The sequence below is a fragment of the Perca fluviatilis genome, chromosome 7 (assembly GCF_010015445.1).
Source record: "Perca fluviatilis chromosome 7, GENO_Pfluv_1.0, whole genome shotgun sequence".
Classification (NCBI taxonomy): domain Eukaryota; kingdom Metazoa; phylum Chordata; class Actinopteri; order Perciformes; family Percidae; genus Perca; species Perca fluviatilis.
In genome coordinates this window covers 39,086,282-39,105,043 of record NC_053118.1, presented here as the reverse complement: position 1 = coordinate 39,105,043, position 18,762 = coordinate 39,086,282, and the positions used below count along the sequence as shown (strand labels likewise).

The following is an 18,762-nucleotide window of genomic DNA, read 5'->3' as shown; positions in this document are numbered from 1 at the left end:
CCGACAGCTTTTGTTTTAGCTTGTTTGTAAAAATTTGCTGATTGAAGCAGATTGAAATATGGCTTTCTACATGTTTATGCCGGTCTACACAGGTGAGTGCATTGATAAGTATTGACTTTCTACTCATGAAGGTTTAATTGTAGCCTATTTACAGAAAAGAGACTAGCGTGAGTTCATCTGCGATCTGAGCTCATCATATATATTATATATTAAAATAAACGTAATAAAGATTTATCTTGCTTTGTAGTCTCCTCATGATATAACATGGTTGTGTAACAGAGCTTTTGAAAGACGACGGAAGTTACTGGAAACCAGTAGCTGGACGGACGAGTTTAACACTTGAGACAGAAAACAGGAAGTGAGTGTGTCTGTGTAAGTGTGTGTGTGTGTGTGTGTGTGTATGTGTGTGTGGTGTGTTTGTGTGTGTGTGCGTGCTTCCTACCTATCTCTCCTCTCTGAATAATGTGTGTATGAAGAATCTTCAGCCTCTGTGGTTTTAGACTTGTGTAAAGGACATTGATTACTTGATAGAGAGCTGATGCTGCAAAGTTTCTTCTGATGATGAGATAAAGAAGTTTGATAAAAACAGAAAAAGAGCAGCTACTGTTGGCATGGCAATCTGATGACCTTGAAGGAGCTAAGGGTATAACATTTCACTGGAACTGTACTTCTACCATTTCATGTGGCACATTTTACTTTCAAAACATCACAATTTACACACACACAAACACACACACGCACACACACATTCACATACACACACAAAGACACACACACACACACACATAAAGTAAGTTAACATAAAGTTAAATTAATTCATAATACATGTCGTAGCTGAAAGCTGAGCTCCTCTCTGAATAGTTACTTTATTTTCCTAAATGACTCGTCAAAGGAGCGCTCTAGATTAATCAAGGACTCACCCGGAGCCGGAGATGCTTCTGCTTGAGGCTGCTGCATGTCATGGTAATTGTTGATTGGCTGATCCACGTCTAACAACTAGCCAACCAGATAGACACACCTTTAGAAGACAGTTTGATGCAACAATTTAGGCCTGCTCAGTTCTTTGTGGGGTCCTTTACCCAAGTCTAAAATCACAGACGCTGACCGGTATTCATACACACATTATTCAGAGAGGAGAAGAAACATCCACAGATAACGGGGGGGGGGAGGGCACACATACACACGCACAAACACATACAGACACACACATACACACAGACACACACGCAAACACAAACACAAGCACACACACAAATAGACATAAAACACACACAGAGACACACACATACACACACAGACCCCCACACACACACACAGACAGACATACACAGACACACACACAGACACAGAGACGCACACACACACACAAATATACACATAGACACACAGATACACAGACAATTACACACACACACATACAGAGAGACACACACAGACACACAAACACACACACACACACACACACACAGACACACACACATAGACATACAGATACACACAGACACTCATACACACAGAGATCCACACACACACACACACAAACATACACATAGACACACACACGCACACACAGACATACAGACACACAGACAGACAGACACACACACAGACACACAGACACACACACACACACCTCTCTATCCTCTCTGAATTTCCGTGGTTTTAGACTTGTGTAAAGGACATTGATTACTGGATAGAGAGCTGATGTTGCAACATTTCCTCTGATGCTGAGATAAAAAAGTCATGTGTGATACCAGATAAAGAGCAGCTGCTGATGAGGGTTGGTGTAGAGCGTATATGAGCTGAGTGGTGTCAGTGTTTGTCGACCTCGGAGCAGAATGGCTGCAGTCACAGAGCTCTCCTTCCTGCTGTTTGCTCTCATCAACAACATCCATGCAGAATAACGGATCACCTTCCGAGAGGAAGGAGACTTTTACACCTTCACCCTCCCCGAGAACACCAGCTCCTGCCTGATCTCCAGATCTGTTGGTGAGGAGAAGCTTGTCCTGTGGAACACCTCTGACCTCTGGTCCAACAGCTCCTCAGTACCTGAAGACCTGAAACAACGACTTGTCAGCACGGTGAAAACTTCTTCTTACACCATCCTCAACCTGACCCATTCAGACTCCGGCCCGTACCAAGAGGAGTGTTGGACGGAGGGCAACGTGACGCATGACAACAACATCACTATCACTGTTTGTACTTCAATATATCGGAGATATTTTGAAGCAAGACTTGGAGAACCAGTGGACCTGCCATGTTGGGGAGCAGCTGATAATCTGGATATCCAGTGGCTCAAACAGGACTCTAGATATGAGCGAGAAACATGGAGCAGAGATTTTGGAGACAATATGACATCAGTGATGGACAATGTTAGAGGAAGATACCAAGTGGTTACAAACTCATCAGCTCTTTGTGTTTCCAACATCACAGCAACAGACTTTACATGGTACCAGTGTCTGGTGATGAATGAACAGCAGTGTGTTAGCAGTGAACCTGTAGAGTTGAAACTATGGTCTGAGATAATCTACGGCTCAGTGGGAGAGACCGCTGTGTTGCCGTGCACTATCGCTGACTTCACTGATGAACAGCCCCCACATTGGTCTAAGCTGTTCTCCCCTGACCTAGAACTACACAACCAGACTGTTCCTTCAGTAGACCAAAACTACTCGCTGGTGTTTTCATCTCTAATGTTAAATCACTCAAGTCAGTACTCCTGTGTGTACTACTGTAAAGCCTCTATGAGACTGCAACAGTATCTGTTGTAGCTGTTCGAACAGTAGCTGTTCGTGTTCTCCAAATTTGGCCTCCCTGCTGTAGAGCTCTTCTCAGAAGGAGAAGTCCCTCTCAGATGCAGAGATAGGGGAAAGGAAAAGGGGCATGGTTGGTTTATCAAGTCACACAGAACAAAGGGAAGAATCTTTTTTGTTACGCCTGATGAGCATGAGCAGAGTGAGTTGGTACCATAATAATGGGAGCCTGGTTATCTCTAATATCTCAGTGGGAGACGCAGGGGAGTACTGGTGTGTAGTTTATTACCCATATGATTATCAGTGTGAGTCAACAGAGAGAACTGTGTTAGTGTACATGGAGCCCTTTGGGATTTACTCCACCTTCTTCAAAGTGCGATGCTCAGGGCTCAGTGTCCTGCTGCTGATGCTCTGTGCTGCTGTGGTCGCTGTGAACCTGATGACACGGAAAGGAGCGCAGCTTTCAGCTCACACACACACTTAATATGCATATCATGTGATCATTGGCTTTAATACAGCCTTGTATACACTGGCTTTAAAACCAGGGATTGGACACATTCATGCAGAGAAAACATTTAAACTAGAACACAAAAGACAGCGAGAGAGAGAGATTACAGAAACAACAAACAGAAATTATGGGAAATAAGACATAAATACCCAATGATTATTATTATAATAATATAAAATAAGTTTTGAATGATATAAGTGAACCTTTGATCCTGACAGGGTGCAGATGTTCCCTTATCGTCCGGATTAGTATGTTGTGTATATATGTAGATGATATTATATTGTATATATATTGAGTTAGTTGACCTTTTCTTGATGTTATTGTGGATGTGTATGATTATAGGAGGGGGAGCTGCTCTGTTAGGGGACGTTGGTTTAATATGTTGAGACCTCAGTTTTTAACTACTGTCACCTAAGAGTTTTATTACCAATAATGTTACCATGTCTTGTGTGTGTGTGTGTGTGTGTTTTTTTGTGTGTGTGTGTGTGTGTGTGTGTGTGTGTGTGTGTGTGTGTGTGTGTGCGTGTGTGTGTCTGTCTGTGTGTGTGTTCCAGATGTTGTATTTTAAATCTAAAGATTATGTGATGTTTTATATTATATATGGAGGAATTTGAATTGTCTTTAATGCATTTATAATAGCTGTATCTTGCAGTGTTGTCAGTGTTATAAACTTGTTATTATATCTTGGTCTATATCTATAATCTATCATCTGTACAATAAACTTTATTCATAAACAATAAAACTGTTTTGATTGTGACTTCTGATTAATTATTATAAGCAACATATCTCTGGGCCTGTAAAATGTTTCTTATGTTAACTTACTATGTATACTCATGTTAACTAGTAAGTAAAGTTTATTTCTAGAGCACATTTAAACACAGATTAATCTGACCAAAGTGCTGCCCCACATCATCACATACCTTGGCATGTGGTACTTTCCATAAAATCATCTCTCACTACAAATCAAACCAGCTATTAGGCTAACTGAAATAAAACCATGCCAATCTGTAGGTATGGTGAAGGGTATGTGACGATGTGGGGCTGTTTTAATTCCAAAGGCCAAGGGAACTTTATCAGTCGGGGAGGAGCAACTGGAAGCTCTGAGGGCCTAATTTACTAACACTAGCGCAGTTTGCGCTGCGTCTGTTTATGCGAGTTCGGAAATAGCGCACGCTATGCTTCCACATTTTGCGTAGTATTTATCAACCCTGACACCCATCAGGCAATCAGCGTCTTTCTCCGCCCAGTAGACCGTAGATTGCGCTGTAGCAAAGCGGTACTGTTGCTATGATACGGCTGAGTGCAGACTGAGATATTCCCACTGCTGATGCTAGGACTGTTTGAAATGATCCTGATGCCGATATATCTGTAATGTAGCGAGGAGTTTAACAACTGCTGGAATGGGATGTGGACGCTGAGTGGGAGATTCAATTTCATCTTTGAGTTCTTCCAGTAACTCTAATATTACATGGCTGCTTGATCTGTAACGCTAAATGATGTTGTGTTCACTGACAAAGTGTGATTCTTGTGTTAAAAATATTTTCAGTCTCGCCTATGTCTTCGTCTTGCTCAAATTACTGTTGCCATTTCACCAGCGGCATAAAGGTCTACGAGGAAACTCGATTGCGGCTGGTTCAGGGGCGGAGAATTTCCCCCGCAGAATAGAGGCGCGCTCTTACTGACAGTCTTTGTAAATACCACGGAATATATAATTAGGCGCACTTTGCGCTTATCCTCCCACCTTTTCGGGTGGAACTCCCCCTTTCCCCACGACCCTCCCACGAACGCATATTGAAAGCGCAACTTGTCTCTTCTCGCTCATGTGGCAGACAATCTGCGATTTTACCCAAGTGCGCCCTGTTTGTAAATAGCCCGCATCGGTTACGTCCGTCTTTGCGACCAATTAGCGCCTGGAAACAGATGCAAACGGCTTGATAAATCTAGCCCTGAGTCTCTCCCTCTGCTCCCGTTTCACTCACCACTGAGTCTCACTTCATGTCCCGCCCACAACACTATCTGGTTGGTAGATGTTAAACTAGTAACAGCCAATCAACACTCACCACTGAGTCTCACTTCATGTCCCGCCCACAACACTATCTGGTTGGCTAGATGTTAGACGTGTAACAGCCAATCACCACTCACCATGACATGTAGCAGCCTCAAGTAGAAGCGTTTCCGGCTCCGGGCGAGTCCCCACCCCCTCCTTTAATTAGTCATTAAGGAAACTCTAAAGTAACTATTCAGAGAGGAGCGCAGCTTTCAGCTAAGAGTTTTATTATAAATTACCTTCACTTTATGTTAACTATTACTTTATGTGTGTGTCTGTGTATGTGAATGTGTGCACGTGTCTGTGTGTGTGACACACACAAACACACAGTGACACACACACACACACACAGACATACACACAGTGACACATACACAGTGACACACACAGACACACACACAGTGACATACACACAAACAGACACACACACACACAGACAATATTAGAATCAGCCTTTAACTTGTAAACGTGTTTTGGACTCTAACATGTTGAGAGGAAGAAGATCTCACTTCCTGTTTTCTGTCTCAAGTGTTAAACTCGTCCGTCCAGCTGCTGTTTCCAGTAACTTACGTCGTCTTTCAAAACCTCAGTTACACAACCACGTTATACAGTGAAGACGTGTTTTCATGAGGAGAGAAGCGCAAGTAAGTCCTTTAATTTTAATATCAATAATATATTAATAATATATTCTAATTATATTTAATATGTCATTCCTGTTCTGTGTTTTGTTGTCATCTATGAAATTGGAAACAGGAACTCTCAAACACTTTATTTCAAATCAAAATTCATGTATTTATTTACACACAAGACAGAGTACTTATTTACAAAACATGAGTTATGAAAAAAGTATTATTGATGCAACAGTAAAACTGAGAGGTAGATACACTAAACATTGGAAGAAAGAGCTGCACAAACACACACACACACACACACACACACACATATACACACACAGATACACACAGACACACACAAACAGACCCAGAGAGACTGTCACAGAAACAAGAGAACACCGGTGAAATAATATTATACACAGATACATATACAAGGAGGGACAGGTGAAATCACAGTCATTTACGTGGGGATAAGGGGGTTAAAGCCTCCCCAATAATAAAAACTGGGCTTTTTCAGAAGTTATTTTTCAAATGTTTTTTTAAAATTTAAAATTTAAAAAAAGTTTATCTGCCATCATGGTGTGGTTTGTCTTCAGCCTGTTCTGGCTACAGAGCTGTAGATGATGGAGTCCTCCACCTCTTCTGCCGGTCTGAAAATTAAAAAATATCAAGTAGTCATAGGAGAGAAACATCGTCATTGTAAAACACACTTCATTCAAAGTGGACAGAAACTAAATAAAACTACCAAAAGCCGTCTTGGTTCATCTGTTCATCACTGTTCCAACAATCACACTCTGGTTTGGTTGAAATAAACCCTTAATTCACCCATTTACATTTGGAGATATGCTGGCTCTATACACGCTAAAAGTCCTGATTATTTACATGGAGTCTGGTGGAGATATGCTGGCTCTATACACGCTAAAAGTCCTGATTATTTACATGGAGTCTGGTGGAGATATGCTGGCTCTATACACGCTAAAAGTCCTGATTATTTACATGGAGTCTGGTGGAGATATGCTGGCTCTATACACGCTAAAAGTCCTGATTATTTACATGGAGTCTGGTGGAGATATGCTGGCTCTATACACGCTAAAAGTCCTGATTATTTACATGGAGTCTGGTGGAGATATGCTGGCTCTATACACGTTAAAAGTCCTGATTATTTACATGGAGTCTGGTGGAGATATGCTGGCTCTATACACGTTAAAAGTCCTGATTATTTACATGGAGTCTGGTGGAGATATGCTGGCTCTATACACGCTAAAAGTCCTGATTATTTACATGGAGTCTGGTGGAGATATGCTGGCTCTATACACGTTAAAAGTCCTGATTATTTACATGGAGTCTGGTGGGTTTGGTGATGGGGATTTCATGTTAAACTAAAAAGATCTTATTCTTTAACTAAAAGGTCTATTTCTGTAGCGATTATTTCCATAATGTTGTCAGACACTTAGAATAATAATCTGAGTCTGTCAGCAGCAAAAACAGAACTTTTAGGGGACGCTGACTGATTAATACTGGACCCATTTCAAAGAGTTTTGTTCACATCAGTCACTTAGAAACTACTGCAGGGGAAAAAAGGGTCCATGTTGAAAATACCAAAGTCTAAAGGTATGAACAGGGCCATGTTTAGCAGCCTCCAGTACCTGGCCTGCTTCTTGTGTGTGAACTGGACCGAGGCGTAGCTGACTTCCTCCACAGCACTGCGGGGTCCCTGCTGCTCAGCAAGCGGCAAGAAGTTATTGCTGTAGATGTTATCTGTGTGCTGAGAACCACAGACAGAAAGGGATGAAGAAAGACAGAAAGAGATGAAGAAAGACAGAAAAAGATGTGGAAAGAAAGGAAGAGATGAGGAAAGAGAGACTCATACAAGAAGGAGCGCTACCCCAGCCTGTCATTCCAGCAGCAGTCAGACTCTTCAATACAACATCATAATGTAGCACTGCTCGCTGTTTCTGCAATATGAGCCATCACTGGACAATATTCTGCACTATGCATCTATTTATTACTCTCTGTTACCTCCAACTGTGCAATATGTCATCTCTATTCATCTGTATATCTGTGTTTATGTACTGTCTGTTTATATAAGGGTGTTTTTTTGTGTAAATGTGTGTTTTTATTACTATTATTATTATTACTAATTCTATTTCTTATACCTGATGTATTTTTTTCTCCTATGTCTACTTAATGTGTTTTTGTGTTATTCTGATGTGTACAGTGGGGCAAAAAAGTATTTAGTCAGACACCAATTGTGCAAGGCCTGTAATTGTCATCATAGGTACACTTCAACTAAATGATTGTAGGATTTTTAATGAATTAATTGGTAAATTCCTCGGTAAAATAAGTATTTGGTCACCTACAAACAAGCAAGATTTCTGGCTCTCAGAGACCTGTAACTTCTTCTTTAAGAGGCTCCTCTGTCCTCCACTCGTTACCTGTATTAATGCCACCTGTTTGAACTTGTTATCAGTATAAAGGACACCTGTCCACAACCTCAAACAGTCACACTCCAAACTCCACTATGGCCAAGACCAAACAGCTGTCAAAGGACACCAGAAACAAAATTGTAGACCTGCACCAGGCTGGGAAGACTGAATCTGCAATAGGTAAGCAGCTTGGTGTGAAGAAATCAACTGTGGGAGCAATTATTAGAAAATGGAAGACATGCAAGACCACTGATAATCTCCCTCGATCTGGGGCTCCATGCAAGATCTCCCCCCGTGGGGTCAAAATGATCACAAGCACGGTGAGCAAAAATCCCAGAACCACACGGGGGGACCTAGTGAATGACCTGCAGAGAGCTGGGACCAAAGTAACAAAAGCTACCATCAGTAACACACTACACCGCCAGGGACTCAAGTCCTGCAGTGCCAGACGTGTCCCCCTGCTTAAGCCAGTACATGTCCAGGCCCGTCTGAAGTTTTCTAGAGAGCATTTGGATGATCCAGAAGAGGAGTGGGAGAATGTCATATGGTCAGATGAAACCAAAATGGAAGTTTTTGGTAAAAACTTAACATGTCGTGTTTGGAGGAGAAAGAATGCTGAGTTGCATCCAAAGAACACCATACCTACTGTGAAGCATGGGGGTAGAAACATCATGCTTTGGGGCTGTTTTTCTGCAAAGGTACCAGGACGACTGATCCGTGTAAAGGAAAGAATGACTGGGGCCATGTATCGTGAGATTTTGAGTGATAACCTCCTTCCATCAGCAAGGGCACTGAAGATGAAACGTGGCTGGGTCTTTCAGCATGACAGTGATCCTAAACACACTGCCCGGGCCACGAAGGAGTGGCTTCGTAAGAAGCATTTCAAGGTCCTGGAGTGACCTAGCCAGTCTCCAGATCTCAACCCCATAGAAAATCTTTGGACGGAGTTGAAAGTCCGTGTTACCCAGCGACAGCCCCAAAACATCACTGCTCTAGAGAAGATCTGCATGGAGGAATGGGCCAAAATACCAGTAACAGTGTGTGGAAACCTTGTGAAGACTTACAGAAAACGTTTGACCTCTGTCATTGCCAACAAAGGGTATATAACAAAGTATTGAGATGAACTTTTGTTATTGACCAAATACTTATTTTCCACCATAATTTGCAAATAAATTCATTAAAAATCCTACAATGTGATTTTCTGGATTTCTTTTTTTTCTCTTTTTGTCTCTCATAGTTGAAGTGTACCTATGATGAAAATTACAGGCCTCTCTCATCTTTTTAAGTGGGAGAACTTGCACAATTGGTGGCTGACTAAATACTTTTTTGCCCCACTGCATACATTTTTTCTTTTGAGCTGCTGTAGCACAGGAATTTCCCCAGCGTGGGATTAATATAGTCTATTTTATCTTAATATATGTATAAATACCTTTACTGAATACTTTCTGCAGCCCTGAGCAATGTGTGTGTCTCTCTCTGTGCGTGTGTGTCTGTGTGTTTGTGTGTGTTTGTCTGTGTGTGCATGTGTGTGTGTGCAGCTGTGACATGTTTTTTTTTTAAATCTTATTCATCACACAGATCTTTCGTCTGCAAACTAAAATAATCAGTGAAACACCTCCGCTCACCTGTTGTTCCCCATCCCGTCCCACGGCTGTCTGATCCAGACCTGCTGCTCTCTTCCTGCAAACACAACACCATGATCACAATAACACAACACAACACCATAACCACAATAACACAACACCATGACCACAATAACACAACACCATGACCACAATAACAAACACAACACCATGACCACAATAACAAACACAACCACATGACCACAATAACACAACACAACACCATGACCACAATAACAAACACAACACCATGACCACAATAACAAACACAACACCATGATCACAATAACAAAACACCATGACCACAATAACACAACACTATGACCACATTAACACAACACCATGACCACAATAACACAACACCATGACCACAATAACACAACACCATGATCACAATAACAAACACACCACTATGATCGCAATAACACAACACCATAAAAAGGTACTTTATTGTCACATACGCCTTGATCAAGGGCACTGACCGGAGAACCTAGTACATGTTTTTGATGGTGGGGGACCACAATAACACAACACCTTGATCACAATAACACAACACCATGATCACAATAACACAACACCATGATCACAATAACACAACACCATGACCAAAATAAAAAACACAACACCATGACCATAATAACAAACACAACACCATGATCACAATAACACAACACCATGATCCCAATAACACAACACCATGATCCCAATAACACCGATAATAACCGACAACCCTGTTAACATTCCCTGATGGGTATGTTTATGAAATATATAGATTTTAAGGGGACTTTATTACGTATAGGCTATTTATCGGCTTGTTGAGCCGTGTATTGCCAATGTGCACATCGGTTTGAAATATATTTTTATTTTCTCTCACGATCGCTTCCCACTGCCAGGGTTGCTGAAATAAAAGGCTAAAGCAACGAAGAGAAGATCTGACCATGTAAACATGGTCAGATCTTGGTTATTGATTGAATTAATTGATTGAATTTTTACGTTGGCTTTTTTTGCCATCTTTCCTCCTGTTTTAGGAAGCAGCGACTTTATTATGTTTTGCCTGCAAAACCGTGTCTGTGTCCTTCATATTTATGTAGAATTATAGTTTGCTCTTCTTATTTAAAATATGCAGCTCGGGTAGATGTTTGTGAATGGTCTTGCTGTACAAACCCCGCCTCTTTTACGTGAACGCGCGCGTCTCTAGATTGGGAAACCCTGGCTTGATTGAACTAGTTGATAACCACCGTCGTGAAACAGCATAAGCAGGACCACGGTTGTTAGGTTAGGTGAAGCAGGGTAACTGAAATAAATCCACACAAAATCAACAATTTGATTTGATTTTCTATTTTAACATTTCTTTTGTTTCCCTAACTCCCTAACTAAAACACACTGGACATGGAAGAGCAGCGAATAGCTGCAAAGCCTGAATTTGTGCCTGTGCCTGTGTGTGTGTGTGTGTGTGTGTGTGTGTGTGTGTGTGTGTGTGTGTGTGTGTGTGTGTGTGTGTTTGTGCGTATTACGAAGACAAAGACAGACAGATTTATTAAACTACCCTTTTTTTTAAGATTATTTTTTTGGGGCTTTCCCCTTTATTATAGAGTGACAGTGGATAGACATGAAAGGGGGACAGAGATGGGGGCTGACACGCAACCCAACCCAACATGGACTGAGCTAGAGGTCTTTCCATTAAACTACCTTTTGATGATGCAGACGACCAGAATAACAGCGAAGAGAACCAGCAGGACCCCGACCACCAGACCAACGATCAGAGGCAGACCTCCTCCTCCTGGGTTACCTCCTCCTGCAGAACACATCAGACATTATCAGGAAATATTTTACAATTAATGCTGTGGATGTTAAAATAGACCTCAACTTGTTTTTGGCTGTTGTCCGTGTTTTCAACTTAAACTATCAACCTTTTTATTTGCCCTTTAGCTAAGATAACTGGGACATTTTAGTCTAGTCTAGTTCTAGTCTAGTTCAGTGGTCTGGCAACCAACATAGCTACCGCTGGCGTTAGCTGGTAACTTAAAGGGAAAGTCTGCAGATTTTCTTTCCTCCGCTTCCTACACGCTTGCATGTCGCATGAAAAATAGGCGTCGGTCCTATTTTTAGCATGCACACGTTTTCTGAGACGTGCGTGTCACACAGGCAGTGTGCAGGAGGCCTAATAATCTAACATTTTAGCTTTAGCAGATGTTCACAGACTGTTCTGCTGCAAAACAAGCTGCCAAATAAACCAATCACTGCAGGTTTAAGTTGGTTTAGATTCAGTTTGTAGTTTATATAGACAGACTTGTTGAGTTTGGATCTGGTCTGAAAATGTTTTCAGATAAAAACTGATCAAACTAACCTTCCTCGTCAGCCTCCACATGCAGGCTGTACGGCACTGAGAGTGTGCGGTTGTTCTTCTTCAAATCACAGGTGTAGTTCCCAGAATCCTTTGCAGTCAGATTGCTGAGATGGAGGGTGGGGCCAGACTCTGAGAGGGCGGAGCCATCTCTGAACCAGCTGACCTCCAGTTGGTGGATGGTGCAGGTTGCAGCAGAACAGTTCAGTGTGACTTCTTCCCCTCTTTTAAACTCTCCGTCATCTCTGGAGCTTTTTATCTCCATCTGACCAACATCTAAAATACATTTACAGATTTAATACATTAAACTTTGATTATGACTTTGGAGTTGGAACTGATGATCCCCAGCCCCAGTTTTTTTCCGACCCAGTTACCCAAAACACGGCTTAATATCCTGTCCAACGGATTTAGAATTTTTTTTTTATGATTATTTTTTGGGGCCTTTATTTGCATAGGACAGATGAAGACGTGTGTGTGTGTGTGTGTGTGTGTGTGTGTGTGTGTGTGTGTGTGTGTGTGTGTGTGTGTGTGGGTGTGTGTGCGTGCATGTGTCTGTTTGTGTGTGTGTGTGTGTGTGTGTATGTGTGTGTGCATGTGTTTGAACAATTACATTTCATCTCGTCTTGAATGCTGTTGGATGTGTTCACTCTTTGCTTCCTGAGATAATCTAATCCACCAGAAGGGACTCTGGTCTGGGTCTATGACGTTGTTTAAAATGCGTATTGGGCAATTGGATAACGAGTGGACAGCTCTAAATACAAGTGTTAATGAAACCAAGACGCATATAACCACATATCCTTTGTAGTGTAAATGCTAAGGCCTCCTGCACACTGTCTGTGTGGCGTGTCCGTTTATATTTGGGCTCCCATGGTAACAGGTTAGAGCGTGCACGCTGCCTTGACAAGCACATCTCAGAAAACGCGTGCCAGGAAAAGATGTTTATATGTCATTTTGACACAAATACATTTAATAAATGACATCGATTTTTAAATATTGCACCTGTCAATACAGAAGGAAATATTCTGGAGCCTATTTTGCCTTCAATACTGCCGACGTTGTCTTTGCTGTAATCAGATCAGTATGTATTTATGTTTAACATGAAGTATAGTACTGCTTGAGCAGCAGCGCAGCGTCAGACATGTTTCTGGTGTGCAAAGACTCGCCGAGTTGGACGAATGCTGGGTGACCGCACATTATTTTGCCCGATGGAAGGATTTGTGTTGGATTCTGCTGACAGCATATCTCCAACAGTACCGACACAACTACTAACGTGACTGGCGAGAGTGTGGACGTAATAACTTAACACAGAGACCTTTAACCTTGTAGAGCACGCGTCAAACTCAAGGCCCGTGGGCCAAATCCGGCCCGTTGCAGATTCAGATTTTTCCTGTATATCTATTTGGGGTCACAATAAATTTTGACCCAGCTAGTTGTGCGTCAACTGCAATTACCTGACATTTAAAGCAGAATATGGCAGATTTACCGTCTCTGAGACTCAGAAATTCCCCAGAAGCAGAGAGAGAGTTTTCATATTCAGGCTGTGAAACAAATCTTTGTTTTTGCTTGATTTGCTGAATTCTATGATGGCTAAGGAACTCTTTTCATGACTTTTGTAGGGCTTCATGTCAACAAAAATGTGACAAAAAGTGTAAAAAAATGTCAGAAAAAGCCACAAATTTACAAAAAGGTGACAAATGTCTGAGAAAGCCACAAAAAAGTCAGAACAAAAACAACATAAAATGAGGAAAAAAGCTCCCAAAATGTTTTTTTAAAAAGTGAGACGCAGTGACAAAAGCACGTCAATAAACTCTCCATGTCTGGCCCTTGGTGGGATTCTCTTTTTCCAGTATGGCCCTCTGGGAAAATGAGTTTGACACCCCTGAGAATGTGATGGAGGCCGTAACGAAATCTGAACACAAGTGGTCAGCTGGAGACACATGATGGACACCGGTTAAACGGCGATGTGTCTCGGCTGTCCCAGGTGCATTTTAAAACCCGGTGTAAACAGGGTCAGACAGTTAACCAGACTGTGGAACTCCAGTTCTGCCAGAAGCTGAAACCTTTGACTTTAAATAATCAAGTCAAGTGGGTTTTATTGTCATTTCAACCATATACCCTGTATATAATGAAACGAAACAACGTTTCACCATGGATCAAGTGGTGTTACACTTTAAAATATATAAAAACAACATTCGAGACAGGCTACATTTAGTGCACACACATTATAAATTATACATAAAGTGCAAGTACTACTTAAAGTAGAGCATTTAAGACAGACAAGGGACAACAGAAGACATAAGTAGACTTGTAACATAGCACTGTTTGTTATGTGTTAGGTTCACCGTGAGGTGGAGGTAGAATATATAGAATTTAGCAGCAGAAAAAAAGGTGCAGGAGTGCATTTCAGTTCAGTGTGAAACATTTGCATCATGTTTTGTTGTTTGACAGTCTGACTGCTTGAGGGAAGAAGCTCTTCTCCATTGTGGAGGTGTGGGCAGTTATACTGCCCTACCTTCTACCTTATGGCAGTAAAGAGAAGAGGGCATGCTGGTGTGTTGTGTCCTTAACAAAGCTTATGGCTTTGTGCAGACAGTGGGTGCTGTACATGTCAGAGAGGCCCCAGGGATCTTTTCAGCCATCCTCACAATCTGCTGCAGGGCCTTTTGTTCTGCAGCGCTGCAGTTGCCAAACCACGCTGTGATGGCACTGCTGAGGATACTCTCAATAGTCCCTCTGTAGAAGGTTGTCAGGATGGGGGAGGGGAGGTGTGCTTTCCGCAGCAAATAATGTTGGACTCTGACACTGGAGATCATCTTTTTTTTTTACACCAGATAAATGATATGATAAAACTGTTTAGCTGTGCCAGAATTTTCTTCGACATCAAAATTGGGAGCGTTTGGAAGAAATACAGGAGACGCGGGAGAATGTTCATTTTGAGGAGATGGATACAGCCTAGCAAAGATAGGGGCAAGCCACACCACCTATCAAGGTCATACCTTATGGTACGTAGAAGGGGAGTAAAATTAAGCTTATAAAGAAGCATGGAGAAACTTTAATACCCAGATAGGAAAAGCCACCTGGAGACCAGCGAAAAGGTTGTGAGACGTTTGGATCCAACAACTGTGATTTGCCTAGTGCCATGGCTTCACTCTTAGAAAATTTTATTTTATATCCAGAAAAGGAGCCGTATCTATTAATTAACTCTATCAAATTGGGAATTGATTGTCTTGGGGAATCGAGATAGATTAAAACGTCGTCGGCGTACAGAGAAATTTTGTGCTGTTGACCGTTTAAAGTAATTCCTGTTATGTTGGCATCCTGTCTTATAACTGCAGCTAGGGGCTCCATAGCCAAGGCGAACAACAGTGGGCTCAAGGGGCAACCCTGCCTGGTGCCTCGTTCAATACTAAAATTACTAGACCTGAGCCCATTTGTAATTACAGCAGATAGAGGTGAGGTATGTAAGATCTGGATCCATTTTATGAAATCATCCCCCAGACCAAATTTATGAAGTGTGAAGAAGAGGTAAGGCCATTCCAACCTGTCAAATGCCTTCTCCGCGTCAAGAGAAATAACCAAAGCCTCAGAGCTATACATTGAGGAGTGCTGAATAATGTTGATCAGTCTTCTTACATTATGTGAAGAGTATCTCTCCCGAATGAACCCAGTCTGATCATTAGTGATGATATTAGGGAGGATTTTCTCCAAACGCAGGGCTAGGACTTTTGCTAACAGCTTCATATCTAAATTCAAAACTGATATTGGTCTATATGAAGAACATTCTTCCGGTGCTTTACCCTTTTTTGGTACTAAGGAGATATTTGCCTCCATAAGAGAAGGAGGGAGGGCTCCTGCCTCAAATGAGAATTGAAACATTTCAAACAATGGATCCACTAAAATGGCATTGAACTTTTTATAAAATTCTGCACAGAAACCATCAGGGCCTGGTGCTTTTTTATTCGGAAGTAATTGAATACAGCTCTTAATTTCATCCTGAGTCAAAGGTTTACATAAGTCTTCTCTTTGCTGGATTGTAACTTGTGGTAACTCCACTCTTGTAAAGAACTCGCGCATATCAAATTGTGACTGTTCGTTAAATTATGAGGCATAAAGTTGCTTGAAGAATATTTTAAAAGTATCATTAATTTCTGCATTATTATAGCTAATGATGGTCTTTGAGTTTCGGATACCTGAAATACTTTGGGTATGAGCCCTGTTACGAAAAAGATTGGCCAAATAGCTATTAGGTTTATTTACCAATTCGTACATCCTTTGCCTGGAAAATTAACATTGATTTTTCCGCTTTTTTGATTAATAAGGCCTCTAGCGCAGTTTTGACTGTTTAAATATCATTTCTCAGCTCTTCAGACGGGGAGGAGCTATATTCAGTCTGAAGCTCATGAAGATCCAGCTCCAATTTTCTCTGTTCTTTTCGACTGTTATTCTTTTGTCTAGCTGTATATGAGATAACAAGTCCACGGATGAAAGCCTTTGTGGTTTCCCATAATAGATCGGGGGACACATCAGGGGTCTTATTTTCTTCAAAAAAAGAAATGAAGTTGTTATCTTAAAAATATGTCAAAATTAGGGTCGTGATTTAAGAAAGGGCTGTATCTTCAAGGTCTGCTCTGAAAACCCATATTTAAATTGCTTAAACCTATAAAAGAAGGAGCATGGTCCGATATAATAATATCCCCGATACTACAGAACTTTATATTATTTAGCGAGGTTTTAGGAGTCAAAACAAAATCTATTCTACTGCTAGTTTTATGTACAGTTGAATTATACGTAAATTCTTTATCAATAGGGTGCAACACACGCCAAGCATCGACAAGGCCAAGCTCGTTGCATGTGTCTAAAATGGCATTGGCTCTCTTAGACATCGGACTTTGCACTGGTGGAAGTCTATCCAACACAGACGAAAAATAACAGTTAAAGTCACAAGTTATTACAGTGTTGTGATCAATCCAGTCCGAAAACTTAGAAAAAACCTGTGAGATGAAGTCAGTGGACTGTACCGGGGGAAAGTATATATTCATAATGACATATGACACAGCCTGGCCGTGAAGAAAGCCCCTTAACATTACATATCTACCAGACTTGTCAGAAATTGTCTCAATGTCAGACAGTGGCAGGTGTTTGCTGATCATTAACTTGGAATGCTCATTAATAGACAGGTGAGTTTCTTGTAACATTGCTATATGAACATGCTCCTTTTTTAGGAAGCTCAAAATTGTTTTCCTCTTAATAGGGTTGTGTATCCCTCTCACATTCCAACTGCAGATCTTCAAGGCAGCTTTATCATTCGCCATTGTGTAGTAAAAAAGTACAGTAAAAATATCTTGGCAAACAATGATCAGGAGTATAGATGGCATCCTGGGCTCCCAGAAACTAACAAAGGACATGTTAAACAATGCTTTGCTCACTTCAAAACAACAACTATATACAACAGACATCAAACTAAAATAAAGAGAACTTTGGCCTAATATACCCATAATGGGTGTAAGCTACTCTCCCTAACCAAGGGGAAGGTGCCAGGCCAGCTAATAGCTTCTTTTTTTTCTTCTTTTAAATAGAACACAACTCGGGTATGGCCCGCAGCTCTATAGATAAAAATGACAATCTTATGCTAACAGTAATAGAGCTAAAACTCCTAAAGTTTGAATAAGAAAAGAACAATATATCCTTTAGGTCAGAAGGAGACCTAGGCACACTTATTGACATTGAGCAGAGCTTAAAGCCCCAACATCACCTCAAAAGTGCGTTAGCAACATGAACCTTATACCCCAACCAACAACACAAGGGCAGCGATCCAGCAACAGAAAACCTTAATCCTAATACTCACCAGATCCGGAAATTACAGTCCGGGTCTCATACATACACTTTAAACAACATTTGAGAAAATGTCCTCAGTCCTCCGGACCACAGGTGGTGGTCCCCGTTGGGCGCGCGATTCCCCCCAGGAAAGCCTCAACATCCTTAGGTTGTTTAAAGAATTTCTCCTCCCCGTCGTATCTGATCCTAAGTACGGCTGGATACAGCATGGCGAAGACGATACCTTTCTCCTTAAGCCGCTGTTTAACAGAGTAAAAATCCTGGCACTTCTTTACAACAGCTGCAGAGAAATCCTCGAATATCATGATTGAAGCTCCGTTGTACGATAAAGCCTGCGCCTTCCTGGCCGCCTGCATGATCCGGATTTTATCTTGGAAGTTGTGGACCTTAATGATGACAGCGCGGGGCCGTTGTCCAGGCGGCGGACGGCATGTGAGAACCCGGTGGCAGCGGTCCAGTTTAACAGCTCCGCCTTTGAAGCTAACTTGCAGCAGCTCCGGAAGCCAAGTTTTAAAAAATGAGACAGGGTTGCTGCCCTCACTGCCTTCGGGTAGTCAGATGATGCGAATGTTACACCGCCGTCCCCTGTTTTCTAGCTCATCAATTTTATCCAGTG

The 18,762-nt window shown here is 41.6% G+C and overlaps 1 protein-coding gene across 1 annotated transcript in view; it reads right to left on the bottom strand.

Moving 5' to 3' along the window:
* Nucleotides 1–6,130: 6,130 nt before the first annotated feature.
* LOC120562999 overlaps nucleotides 6,131–18,762 on the bottom strand; it is a gene marked incomplete in the record, with an annotated part of 504,869 nt that continues 492,237 nt past the window's right edge. The window contains 4 exon segments of the mRNA XM_039807004.1: nucleotides 6,131–6,569; nucleotides 7,566–7,684; nucleotides 9,971–10,025; nucleotides 11,657–11,762. Coding sequence (XP_039662938.1) covers nucleotides 6,512–6,569; nucleotides 7,566–7,684; nucleotides 9,971–10,025; nucleotides 11,657–11,762 — 338 coding nt within the window.